This window comes from Dermochelys coriacea, chromosome 11, assembly GCF_009764565.3.
Source record: "Dermochelys coriacea isolate rDerCor1 chromosome 11, rDerCor1.pri.v4, whole genome shotgun sequence".
NCBI classification, from domain to species: domain Eukaryota; kingdom Metazoa; phylum Chordata; order Testudines; family Dermochelyidae; genus Dermochelys; species Dermochelys coriacea.
In genome coordinates, this window is record NC_050078.2 from 54012199 (window position 1) to 54026590 (window position 14392).

Below are 14392 nucleotides of genomic sequence, written 5' to 3' on the forward strand. Positions count from 1 at the left end.
GATATATGGGAGGCTTGTCGCTGTTGTTTTGTTTGATAATCTGCAAGTGATGAGTCTCCGTGTAGAGCTTGTTGTTTTGTATTCATTCTAACAGCAGATTACACCTATCAAAGCCCATTGCATTTCAGTTACTTACTTCCTTAAGTATCATATCAGCAGCAAACTCAATTAATTCATACATATGACAGAAGCTCTGATGGGACCCTATCTTTTTACATGTGTTGGGCTACTGTGAAGCAGCAGACTTCCTGTGGTTTTCACTGGAAACTTAAAGTAAATGGTAAGTTTACCAGTTCTGGAGCTGATCAAGCCCACTATGTAGAGGACCTCCAATGCAGGCAATTTGCTGGCGCCTCTTCCAATCTAGAAGCTCTTCAAATAGCATGTTGTTCATCAAGACATCACTTTCATTTATTACTTGTGCCATTTTACTAAGGACTTCCTGCAAGGAATAGGAAAAGTGTCACCAACTGATCACAGGGAACACCAATAAAGCTTACACATGAAAACAATTATTATGCTGGCCATAAATTTTAATTTCTTAGAGTTAGGAAAAATATGCAACACGTTAATGTGCAATAAAGTGTTTTGGATTCACCTTGTTTTTAAGTGTTTCTCTTTGAAACACCATATTCAAATTACTTAAGGCTTTAAATATATAATGTTCTAATGCTTATGGATTAATTTTTATTTCTGAGAAAGTGACCATATTCATACCACTACTGCTTGGGTTCAGGTGACTGGATTCTCTGTCCATTGTACTAAAAATAGTCCTGAATATTAATGAATTCTTTCTACACATAACTTTTTGTTAGTGAATTTATTATGGCATAACACCTCCAGGACCTTGCCATGTAGAAGCACCATTAAGGTCACAAGCTCCTTTCTGTGATCTTGGATTGTATCCCCACATAGACTTTTCTTTAATGATGAAAAGAATATGTGGAAATTATATGGAAGTTTTTAAGCTATTCCATGGTGAACAGCAAAAAAATAGACATAGAAGTGCTTTCCCCACCATCCGTTGGCATGCAATTGCACTCAATAGTGTGATGTCTGGTTTTGTGATTATGGGATTACATTGATCTGGAGTGGTTTTTTTCCTGACTTTAAATGCAGTAACTTGCAAACAAAGAGGATGAATACAGAACAGTTCCTGTGAGCTGACGGTTAATCCTCACCTGCCAACTAACAGACTCATGCCCATAGTTGTACTCTTTAGAATTGCCAGTTATTTAATTGCTAGTAAACTCCCCCATCATCCCCCTGATATTTGTAACACAAAATTATGTTTACCTGCTCCTTTGGATGGGAGAGTTTGTGCAAATGCCTCCTTAAATGTGATTATTCAGTGTGGGAGCAGGGGGAGAAAGCAAATGAACCACAAATGACAAAACATGTTACCAACCTTTCTTTTGTAGTCTAAGGTATTGAGCATTTCCTGCAACATCATCATTTCCTGTTTCATCAGGACGCTGTTTTTGTCACCCTGCTCTACAGGGGGAAGAGAAAAAAAATCATCTGGTAACCTCAGTGTAAATGTATTTGTTTATAATGGGGGTAGGAGGTGGGAAGCCCTCAACAGATTAATTACAAACATTCATAGATTTCTTTACTAGCTACCAGGATATAAAGTTTATATAATATAATTTCAATTGCATAGACTGACTCTAATATGAATTTAAGAATTATTATAGGAGCTGGGTATTTTGATTTTTTTTTCTTGTGTGGAACAGGAGGAGTATACGGAAGAAATGAGTACTGGTAACACAGAAATTATTAGATTCTTATTTCTGTGTATACTCTTATTTCATTATTATATCATTCTGGTTTGGATGGGATTCAAGTACTGAACTGTGATAAGCCATTATAAAATTGCGTCCAATGCTGTCAGTAATCACAGCGAAGTTCTTTGGAATCTTAGCGTGAACCATGTGTCAGGTTGAGGAAATATTTGCAGGTGGGGGACACGTGCAAGAAGGTTTGGTAGTTGGGAGGGGGGATTTTATGATGCTCGTAACCATGAGAATTTTGGAAGTTGTGAGTACTGGTCACTAGGTGTTTCCACCTTGACGTGATCTTTCCTTCTACTGGTCATCCACTGGCTTCTCATCTTCCTAGCGTGACCCACCCCTTTTCCTCTGCCCCTCTATACCCCTCAGTTTCTCTACATCTTCAACTACTTTCAAAGAAGAACTTAATGCCATCTATATCTATGCTGGGCCATGGCATGTGTCTTCCATTGAAATTTGTGCTCTGACACCTTAAATCTCAGTCTCATATGATTGGCATGCTGAAGAACTTGGGTCACCTAGAGGCCCAGATTTCTCTACATGTTCAAAGGGAGGTGCCATTAAGGTCTCAGTGCAGACATAGTTGGGTGCCAGTTTCATTTCTGAAGAAGGGTCATGAAGAAGTTGTTGCAGTGTGACAGGTTGCAGATCCCAGAACCACTGCAGGCTGCTCAAGCTTGCATTTGGAATGCTTGCCAGATGATTATCACCGTTCTGGTCAAAAAGACTGGAAGGCCAAGTTAGTGGCTAATAAATTGGTTTTAGAAAACTCCACTATGGGGGAAAGCATGGGGACCTATACATTCCACTCTGTAAGAGGAAGGCCCATGTTAAACATGAAAAAATTGTTTTGAAAAAAGTGTCCTCTAAACTATGAAGACCATAATTCCCAAGACTTGATCACACTGCTTCATAGCTCATTTACAGAAAATAACTGCATCTGGACACTGAGGATATTATTACTTTTTTAACCCCAGAAGTGTGCATTATGGCACAGATAGCAGTTTTGCATACACATCATGCTTATATCTCAAAATATCAGCTTCTGTGCTTACGTATGCTTGGAAGGTAATACACAAAACACATATGTGACTAGAATCTAGCCCTATAATTAACATTTTCTCACAGAATCTTAAAATAATTATGAAAAAGCTTACCTAGGCTCTGTATTGTTTTATACCTGAAGTCAAACTCCTCTTGCAAATCTTCTAAGTATTTGACATCTTGTTCTGTCATCTTTATATAAATTAAGGGGAAAAAAAAGATTCAGTATAGCACTTGAGGGTTCACCATATCCGACAGTTCCTAATTTACATTATTTTATTTTGTAACTAGACTGTAGTTGACTTATTTCAATATTTTGTAACTAGATTGTAGTTGACTTATTTCAATATTTCCCTTCCCTGTCAAAGACTTGACAGGACTGTTTATCTCCTACTCACTAATCTCCCAAAAAATGATAATTTTGTGTGCAGCTGCAGACTATAATATTATATAAGGAGAGAGGGGTTCCTTTCATTGCATCCCAGTAAAGTCATATATTATCTTCTTTCACACACTGATATTCTTATTGATACAATCAGCCCAATCACGAACTCTGCTGTGGCAAAACTACATTGATTCAGGTTTTGCCTGCAGAACAAGACCCTGTATGTATTTGGCCACATAATTTATTTTCATCTAAACCAGTCTCCCCAAATAATAATTCAAATCCTTATTTGTTTGAAAGTAGAAATTACTAAAATTAGTTAAGACTGCTTATCAATAATATAAACCTAACTAAAACACATTTATGTAAACTATTAGAGTAATTGCCATTTGACACTTAAACAAATCAAGGATGCCCCTCCCCCACCCACTTTTTAAAATATAGTAGCTTGGTACTGTAAATTGTCATTTTTTGAAGAATAGTTGATTACTCACACTAACTATGAAAATTATTAATTAAATTATGCTTGTGGATTTGAACACACAGCTACTCAAAGTATGGCATGGGGATTTTTAATGTGGATGTCCAAGAAAAGAATTTATCTTTAAAAGTATAAGCCCAAGAACTAATATAAAAAAACCTCCTAAACAAAACACTTCTACCATCTTGGTGTTCACACAAAAACACCCGTTTGCAGAGTATTGCCACAGCAGGATAATTTCCCTTTTTTAACTGAAAGCTCCAGTTTTTCATTTGTTTTTATAATTCTTTGGCTTATTTGGAGATTTAAAGTTATTCTCCACTGTTCTGAGGTGAAACAAGCTGAGTCATACTTTGTGCAAAAGACCCTCTCCTGTGACACATGAATATCTCAGAACAGGGCCATACTACTCTAAAGGCCTGATCCCACACCATTTAAGTCCATTGAAGACTTTGCATTGACTGCCTGGGGAGCTGGATCAGGGCCTACAAGAAGGGAGTGGAGATTTCCAGAAAAAGTTCTGGCCCAACAGAATGACATAGGTTCTGCAGGTTTGTAGCCACAGACTTCATTTATAGATAGAGACACCTTTATGAACTTTGTGCAAAGCAGTGAAACTGAATGACTGCTTTGGCCTTTTTCAGAGTTTCACTTTCATGTTTTAATATTTAAAAGGGTTTGGAAAGACTTCTCCAAGTAATCCATCATAAAAGATGATTCATGAACAGGCTCTGCCCCTAAGACACCCCCTCCCTTCCCTTAAGCCCCATCCCTCACACTCGCTCCTCTCCCTCCATCACTCGATGCTCTCCACCTCCCTCCCCACCCCAACTGGAGCTGGGCTCCCTCTGCTCCAGGGCTGGGATGGAAGCTGCAGCCCATGCAAGTAGGAGGCAGCCCCAGCTGAGCAGGGGCTGACACAGGTTGATGACCTGGCATCTTCCCCCCACCCTTGCACTCCCACCCGCCTACAGTAACCAGACTTTTGGTGTCCAGACTTTCTGGTTGAAAATTGGACACCTGGCAACCGTAGTAAATGTTTAGAGGATTATACAAATCCAGTCTCCAAATCTAGATGTGTGCACAGACAGCCACATCTGGCTGTTGTTTTTTTTCTATTTTAGGGACTAAACTTCGGAAATAAGGTGTGCAGTTGCATGCACATTTGGCTGTTTTTCATGCACAACTCAAGCATACATTATTCTTATTTACCCTTTCCTTTTCAATGAAATTTACCCTCCCACAAAAAGCCCCAGCAACAGATTCTATGCAGGAGTTTGCAGAAGAGGATCAATGCATACCAACATTATGAGCAGGCTTGGTCTCCTCTGTGACGCTATCTGGACCCTAAATATATAAGTGCTGATCCAGTGTCCTGTTCCCTGGGTTTGACACCCAAACTCTCCCCTTTTCTGTTTTTTCCTTTGTTCTTATATAAAGAACAACAAAACAAATCCTCAAGCCAAACTTCTTCTTGAGCTAAGTTGTTTCTAGTATTATCCCTGCAGGATCTCTTTCTCTGTCCTTAGTTCCCTCTACTATAGAGAGATATTTCTGGGAGAAATTAGTAGGCCCCAGCTGAACAGGTTGTGCACTGAATCTGCAGTAATAAATCTGTATTTCTGTGCGGAGTCCTAGAACCTGACACACTGTCCCAGACTGTAACAGACACAACATACCTGGGCACTGTTCTTAATGGCTGACACTTTGTGCTCCACACTTCTTTGTCTTTCTGAAACTATGGAATTCTGCAATTGTTTTTCCAATGGTCCCTAGAACAAATTAAATATATAGTGTGTAGACCATCTATGATCTCTTAAACAGTAATGCTATTTTGCCTTACATAGAACATTCCATACAAATAACTCCACTATAATATCTAGCACAGAAGATGGAATTTAGGGCTAGATCTTCAGCTGGTGTAAATCACTGTAGTTCCACAGACTGATAAACAACACCCACTGTATCTTGAGATCAGAACGGATAAAGGTAGTGTTGCAAACATTTTAAAATTTAATATATGTTTAACAAACAAGAAAATCCAAAATGAAAATATATTGTAGGAAGATTGTTATATTGCTGAAAAAATATTTTAATACCCCAATAAGCACATACATTCTGTGCACTTATTAACTTATTAACATAACTTAAATGAATCTGTCTGAATTTTTCCATCAATGTAACAGTTTTGACAAAATGCATATTGTACAGTTTGGGATTTTCTTGTGTGGTTTTTAAAAATATATTAACTTCTTGTAATAAGTTTATGGAGGGGATGGTATAATGGGACTGCCTACGATGTTATGTGGTCCATTGGCGACTGCCAGTGGCAAAAATCCTGAACTGCTGGAGACGGGACACTAGATGGGGAGGGCTCTGAGTTACTACAGAGAATTCTTTCCCAGATGTTTGCCTGGTGGGTCTTGCCCACATGCTCAGGGTCTAACTGATTGCCATATTTGGGGTTGGAAAGGAATTTCCCCCAGGGTCAGTTTGGCCGAGACCTGGGGGATTTTCACCTTCCTCTGCAGCATTGGGCACGGGTCACTTGCAGGTTTAAATGAGTATAAATGGTAAATTCTCTGTAACCTGAAGTCTTTAAAGTCAATAACTCAGCCAGAGGTTAGGGGTCTATTTCAGGTGTGGGTAAAGTTCTGTGGCCTGCAATGTGCAGGAGGCCAGACTAGATGATCACAATGGTCTCTTCCGTCCTTAAAGTCTATGATCATTAGCATAACAAGTATTACATAATAAATACAAGATAAAACTTAACAATGAAACTAGTCTTATACAACACGAGTTAAAAACTGCTCCATGCTTCAGAAACATAGGCGCTGACTCCGTGGATGCTCTGGGGCTGGGGCACCCATGGGGAAAAAATAGTGGGTGCTGAGCACCCACCAGTAGCCAGCCCCCGCATTAGCTCCCTTCATTCCCCCCCCAAGCGCCTCCCTCCCACTGGCAGGCCCTGTGGATCAGCACCTCCCACAAACAGCTGTTTTGCGTTGTGCAGGAGGCTAGGATGGAGGGGGGAGAAGCGAGAACGCGGCACACTCGGGGTGGGGGTGGAGCGTGGGTGGGAAGATGTGGGGTGGGAAGAGGCAGGGTGGGGCCTTGGGGAAAGGGGTGGAGGGGGGCAGGGCCTGGGGCAGAGCAGGGGAGTCAAACACTCCCCAGCACTTTGGAAAGTCAGCACCTGTGATCAGAAATAATGTCTTCTCTCACAAGGCATTCCTATAGTTTCTTAAGATTAACAGTAACATACTGAAGTTACTTAAATTAATGTGTAAGGTCCTGATTCTGCAAACACAAATGGGCACATGCTGTTTACATGATTTTGAGACAGAGGGCCAGATCTTGTCCTCACTGTTCCTGTTGGTTTCATCATAAGAGAACAGAATTTGGTCCTCAGTACAAGTGATCAACATGGCCAAAGCAGATTAATAAAATGTACGTTACCTGTACAGGCATGCTGGCTGCAGCCAATATCCTTCTCTCTTCTCTTAAGCAGTTTGAAATAATAACTGCTATGTGCATAGGATTACCATGATATTTTCCCTGCAAACATAAATAAATTGTAAATGTTAAAATTAAAAGAAATCTAGGGTCTTCCCTATGTAAATAATAAAAATCTTGATTTCATTGTCCACTGACTGGCCTTGTACAGGTTTAGGAGATTTCGCTAATATTTCCCACCATTGTTAACACTGATTCAGCTACAAACCAGTGTTAACCACAATGGGAGCCCTTACGTAGATAGTCTGCCTGCTGGCGACACCATTTTCAGCACCGTGTCATTTAGACTTTTTCTGAGCTGGATTAGATGACACAGTGCTGGTACACAGTGAGCCATGCACGTTAGGGCTCCCAATGATGCTAATGCTGATTCAGCTGACAAGGTGTTAACAATGGTTGGAGTTTTTTGAGAATAAGCCAGCTTGATGCAATTGCATGACTTCTTTAAAGAATATTTTCTTTAAATGTACTGCATACATTCATATGGTATTTATTATCATTTATTCACATCACAGCAGCACCTAAAGGCCCCATCAGAGTCCCGCTGTGTTAAGTGCTATACAAACACACAGAGCATGATGCAGTCCCTGCTCCAAAGAGCTTACAGTCTTACAACAGACCAGTCACACAAGTAAGTTTAATGAGGAGGTAGGAGCAAATGAGGTGGGAGGACAAAGATTACAGTATAAATCAAAAGGAGTCTTAAGTAATTTTTTGTATGTCTAGATAATATGGAGGCTTCTACAGTAGTAGTGGATTTTTCGCCCTCTTTAAAAACAAATCATGATTGCATTGATTACAATAATCCGATAAAACATATTACTGCATGTAGATTTATGATGCAATGCAGCATCCATTAGTGCCATTATTGTAAATATATTACTATAAAGATTATTAAATTATAGCCATGACTTATATGTAGCAATGGAACAATTTGACCTTCAAATGAAAATGTATCTGGTTTGAGAGGGTTTTCTTGTCAGCATATTTTTGATGCATTTTTTTAATCAGGTTTTCCATTTTCAATCCAGCATGTAGCATGCATTTGAGCAAGAAAACTATATATCACATAACAGCATAGTAACTATATAAGCAGAAAAGCCTTCCCCAGTACAGTATATACCAATAGACTTAAATCTGTTCTCATTTTAGCCAAGCTCTTTGAACAATTTTCATTCCAATAACACATGGAAGAAGCAGCTTTCATCCCAAAACAAGGAGCCCAATTTTTCTCTCATTTACACTAATGTAAACCAGGGGCAGAATCACTATCTTTAATGGAATTATACTGGTTTAGAACTATTGTGAGATGAGAATCAGGCCAAAGGGGACCAAATATTAACAAAGTTTATGCTGTCTTTGGCAAACTGGAAAGCTTGTACCACTTCCCTGAAGCAGTGCCTTTCCCAATAATTTTCTTTTATGTTTTTGCCTTTTTTTCTGTAATATTTGTTTACCTTAGTGTTTCTTCATATTTTTATTATCATTCATACAGTACAATTTCTCACACTTTTCCTGAATCAAATACTTTGTCTCTTTTGCAGCGTTTCCCCTTCTCCATCTTTCTAATTTAGTTTTCACTCTCATCTGGCTTTGTTTCTATTAAGTATTTTTCTTATTCTTGCTTTTTCTTTGCCTGGCACAATCAGCTTCACAATTCTTATAACATCTCATTATTTCTTACACCAGTTGTTCCATTGTCTGTCAACAGGGTGAGAATGTGTGATGGAAAAGTGCCCAGACTCATCATATCTTTTCACATCAGTGTGACTGCACAGTTGAATTCTTAGCAGTAGCACTACATATAAAAAACAAAAAATGTACAAAAAATCCCTTGGTGTTTTTGGATGAGGCATGGATAGCAGGAGGGTGTTTTTCATTGCATACATTGTCTGCAGTTACAAGGCAGCATAGTATGAGAGAAAGACGGACTTTCATGAGAAATACAAATCATTTTAATCACTGGGACTGGCTGCTTGTTATTAAACATTGTGCTTCCCCTAGTGTACTTCCAGAGAGAAATTGCACTGATGTAAAAGGCACAGGACTTTTGCAGTCAACTGAACGGGGAGTGAAGGGTTACCTACCCTTCCCAGAGAAGCTTTTGGCTTTCATCACACTGGGCAAGTCTACACTCAAGCGCTACATCGGCACAGCTGCACCGCTGTAGCACATCTGGTGAAGATGCGCTATGCCGACTGGAGAGCGCTCTGCCATCAGCTTAATAACTCTACCTCCGTGAGAGGCGAAAGCTGTGTCAGCAGGAGAGCATCTCCCACTGACATAGCGCCAGTGTGGACAGGGCTTAGGTCGATGTAACTTATGTCGCTTGGGGGGGGTGTCTTTTTCACACTCGTGTGTGCGGTAAGTTGCATCGACTTAAGATCTAGGGTAGTCCAGCCCTTAGTGTTGAAACAAGGCTTCAGAGTTAACCAGCTGAATGCTAAGTAATGTACCTGCTATAGAGGGTAAAATAAACTTCCCACAGCTGCCACACGTGCTATATCTCCTAATGTCCCTTTGAAGTGTGCTGAAAAGATTGAGACAAGTTCAAGGAGTTTTGCTTACATTCAGCAGTGAAGGCTCTAACATCACCATGGACTCAAATTCACTATGTACATAACCTAAAAAGAAAGGATGTTCTACTATAGCAGTAATCTGTATCATTTGCTTTGGGGAATAAAGGGCAAGGGCTAGATTGTGATTTTTGGCACAGCCCTGAGCAAGGTGGTGGAGAATAACCAGCACTATTCCAGGAGGCACTGCACCCCTCTAAGGCACAATTCCCTCCCTGCCTCCTCCTTGCTGTGGGTGAAGATAAGGGGAAGGTGGGTGGGTAAGGTTGTTGTTGGTCATTTACTGATCTATACAAACTTTTTCTTGCACCAGCTCAGCTGTGCTGGCCAGTGTGTTACAGGAGCAGAGCCAAACTTCTGCACGTTCCTCAATTCTCTCTGCCCACTTCCCACCCATTGGCTCTGTAGGAATGAAGGAGAGTAAACAGGTGCACAGTGCTTGCTTATCACTGCTCATGTGGACACAAGGGTGTAGCCCATGCAGTGGTAAAAGGAGGCTTCTTACTACCTTCTATGGGCATCTTATCAATCTAGCCCTCAGTAAATTCTGAATGAAACTTTGCTCCCACTTTCAACATACATGAAAGGAGGTGAGGGGAACATGGGACATCAAATGTGATCAGGGCTGAGATATGAGGATATTCCTGCAGAGGATTGAAGCCTCATCCTGTTTGATTAGAGTGGTGCTTCATGAGGAAAGGGACAAGATTAAGGGTTGGCCAAATCCTCAACTGGTGTAAATTAGCATAACTTCCATTGAAATCAATAGTTAATTTATACCATCTGAGGAATGAGCCCTGATGATTAATCGGTTAATGTTTGTAGATTACTTAGCTAGTTATTTCTAATTCTTATAGGTTTTGTTTGCTGATATTCTTTACTGCCCTATCTCCTACATTTGAGTGTTCTCTCCTGGAGATGGCTGGCTGGAGGGAATCTTTGCTGTGTCATGGTGTCTCCTCAGGCAATCTGCAAGTGGACAGCCTGAGGAGTGGGGAGTCTGGGTTAGGCACTGCCCAGCAACAGAATCCCACTACCCTGTAACAAAATCTTAGGGTTTTAGCAGCGTGTTTAATAAACCACAGACCTGATCTTGCTGTCAGATTGTCATGGGCAGACCCTTGTATCCATAAAGAGCCCCAGGACATAAGGGTCTGCCGACATGGATTGCAGAAGGGGATCATAACATGCAGTGACAGACCCATCTCAGAGATCTCTCTTTCAGTTTAGGCTGAGCCTTTGAGCCCATTTTAAGCCTTAGATTGGGGGGAATGGGGATAAACTGAGGACAGAGGACAGATAAACTGAGGACAGCATCAAGATGGCTGAGGAGTGGCCATCCCAAAGAACCAAAAGAGAGCAAAATCTAAATCCCTCAGACTCTAGTTATTCGTCATTGCCAAGTGAAAGAGACAGGATTCAAACAAAAACTGTTTTAACAAAGTCAACAAAAAATGAAATTCTGTGTTGGAGTCAGGAAATGTATTTACATAGAAAAGGCGTTTCAAAAGAAACTCTTGTCAGGGGGATGATTTAAAATCCCCCGCCATACGATCACCAGGTAACAGGGACTTTCCCAACATTTCTACCGATACCAATTGTACACACAACTTTTTTCTTGTCTCTTTTTTTTTTCACAATGAAAAAAATTAATGACTTAGCTGTTTAAGAGACCAAAGTGATTAAGGGGGAATTAACTCCCTTCCCTCTCAGCCCCACAAAGCTCAAGTAAATAAGTTTTATGTGTAATAAATTACACATTGACTGGTGGTGGGGAGAGAATTCTCTCACCCCTCGCTTGCCACAGGAGTGCAGATCACCTCTGCAGCCTGTGTGAGGCAGGGGCTGTGATTGGTTGGACCTGCTACACAGATGTTTGTAGACACAGGGGCAAAGTAAGCCCAGCCCCCTTTTTGCTACACACCCTAAAAACCCCTGTTCTGGACTATGGGGAGCTGGCCTAAAGCTCAGCTCCATGGCTTCCCGGGAGTAGAAAGTCTCTGGTGTCCCACTTTGCCATCGCTCATCAGCAGGACCAAACATAGTGCTGCTGCACTGGAAGCTGCTTTGGCATCAACACCAGTGGGTGAATTTCATCCTAACAGTACGCAGATAGTGTCTTAAAAATAACAAGACCGATGAAGCTCATTTATAAGCTAGATTCCATCACCCACCTTGTCTCTGTTATACAGAAGAACATCTTTAAAGACTTAACACTTAACGTCCCAACCCATTTTATACAACTCTCAAGGATTATTGTATGCAAATCACCACCCAGTTTTCTTCAATATCAGTTTAAATTCTCCACAAAAACTCCCATCCTGATTCAATTTTGCCTTTAGTTAACCAATGTAGTTGAAGACAGAATTTGGCCAAGCATGAATTTGGCCATTGAGTGAGAAGCAGAAAATGATCTCCCAAAACGGGAGGGTCAAAAAAAGATGATAGGGTAGAAGAAGATGGAGAAAATTGAGAAAAGAGCCTGAAGTCAGGGAATCCAATCCAGTCCTAGATTGTGATATAATGTACCATGCCATCCTGCCAGCCACCAAAGGAGAGTATAGATTCCACAATTAGGCAGTATTTTATTTGTTTGTGTATATAAAAAAACATCAAGTATCTTGATAAACACTTTACTCTTACAGCAGTTTACTATTGTGAATAAGTTTTAAACTGAGACAGTGGGAAATCTTTTTGCTTCCTTCAGTTATTTCCCATAACTTGATTTCAAGCTTCTGGGTTTTTCTTACAAGTGATGATGGGTTTATTAATACCTAACATAGCCTAAAGGAAGGCCAACAGAGAAGAGAGCTGGGGTAAACTTTTGATCTGAAAGTTTTGTTTTTATTGCTAAATGTCAAAAATATTTTCCTGCTCCTTTCCTTTGTTTCCTAAATATAAAAGTATTTCCTTTCCTAACATTTACATAGTGATCTACAATAAATAACTAATTAACATTTGGACAGGGTTTTTTCTCAGTAACTACCAGGACACTGTTAAATGAAGCAAACAGTTAGTGGAAAATGCTTTCTTTCTGAACAGGTGAAAATATTCTCTGAATGCTGATGACATTTACTAAGAAAAAACCCCCATACATTTCCCAGAGAGCATATAGATTCTGCACTCCATATAAGACAACTGATGAGGTACAAATATCTTAATAGATCATAAAGAAAAAGAGAAACTGATTACTGCTAAAACAGTTAATTCACAATAACCTTTTGAGATAGATATTTTGGCCAAGTTTTCAAACAGCTTGTAGAAGTATGTCCAATATTAATAAATACAAAATCTTGCATGTGTGGATGTAGAAAGGCATTTGTGCAGGCTAAATGGGGGACTGCATATTTAACTAGTTTTAGGCTGTAATTATTATTTGGTGCCTAGAAACTCCTTTCTATGTGCAAATGTGGGGTTTTGCTCAGGTAAATCCAGAATTCTCCTGCACCCCCTCAGTCCTCTTCAGGTCCTCTCTTGCTCCCTACAGTCTCTTACCTTCTTATAGTTTCCTGCCCAGACCCCTAATCATAGAGCTCATAGCCATCTTCCCAGGCAAGCTTCAGTTGGACTGACAATGGTGAGAGTAGGCAGCCATCTTTACTAGAGGCAGCCTCACTTCACAATACAAAGACTGCCGGGAAACTTTGGCCATCTTAACTGAGAACAGCTTGCTTCATCTCCATTGAAAGTAATGAAAGGGTGGCCATTTTGAATACAGGAAAATTCATAAGTTTGATGCCAGCAGTTGTAAGATCATGGAAAACTAAAAAAACATCAAGACTTGCTATAACAATACTACAGTATCCAGCTCCTATGTAGTGCTTTCATCAGCAAATCTCAAAGTGCTTCACAATGGGAGTCAGTATCATTTGTGATTTTATGCTAGAGTTGGGAACTCTGTTTTATTGCTTAATGTGAAATAAGTCATCTAGACCAGAGAGTTCTCAACATTTTTTATAGTGTGGATCACAACTTAATTGACAGACCGTCTTGTGGACACCTCCGCTCTCATTTGTGATCATGTGGGTCACCTCTTTCACACAGTTCATCAACAAATCATGATCTCATAACAGTCCTATAGCAACTACAGCAATTGCTTATATGGTAAATTAATACAAGTATTTAATTCTTAGCTTTGCTTCAGGTGATATAGCAGCTGAAAACAAAGAGGAACAGCCAGCACTGTGTACTTCAAACTGTACTAAGACCTGATCAGATTTTTACAAGCTACCCCCAGCTTTACACAGACCACAAGTACAGGCTCTGCAGGTCACTAATAGTGGATATACTTCAATGGAAGTGACTCTGGTATGCACCAGCTGAGAATCCGAATGACTGTGTGGACAGTGACTAAAGCAGGGGACTGGAAGAGAGGATTGTTGGGTTCTTTTGACATACACTGACCTGTTGTGTGATCTTGAGAAAGTCACTCACCTGCAAAGGACTCTCTTTATTTTTTTAAGTGGGCTTGTCGTTTTTGATTCTTTACAAGTGTTTTTAGGTTTGTGGGATTTTTCCCTGCTTTTTTTTTAAAAAAGTGGAAGTATCAGGGATGTCAACTCTGGTCTTCCCCAGGTTTTGTTAGAGGCCTACCAGA

The 14392-nt window shown here is 40.1% G+C and overlaps 1 protein-coding gene across 8 annotated transcripts in view; it reads right to left on the bottom strand.

Annotated features, from left to right (window-relative positions):
- STAT4 (signal transducer and activator of transcription 4) overlaps positions 1-14392 on the bottom strand; it is a 64093-nt gene that overhangs the window by 23289 nt on the left and 26412 nt on the right. For all 8 annotated transcript variants that reach the window (XR_006278062.1, XR_005295608.2, XM_038421851.2 and 5 more), the window contains 5 exons: positions 7163-7261; positions 5383-5475; positions 2951-3029; positions 1409-1494; positions 291-442 (listed from right to left, as the gene is read on the bottom strand). Coding sequence is in view for 6 of the 8 variants with exons in the window: in XM_038421851.2 (XP_038277779.1) it covers positions 291-442; positions 1409-1494; positions 2951-3029; positions 5383-5475; positions 7163-7261 (509 nt within the window). In the remaining 2 variants the exon portion in view is untranslated. The remainder of the gene's footprint in view (positions 1-290; positions 443-1408; positions 1495-2950; positions 3030-5382; positions 5476-7162; positions 7262-14392) is intronic.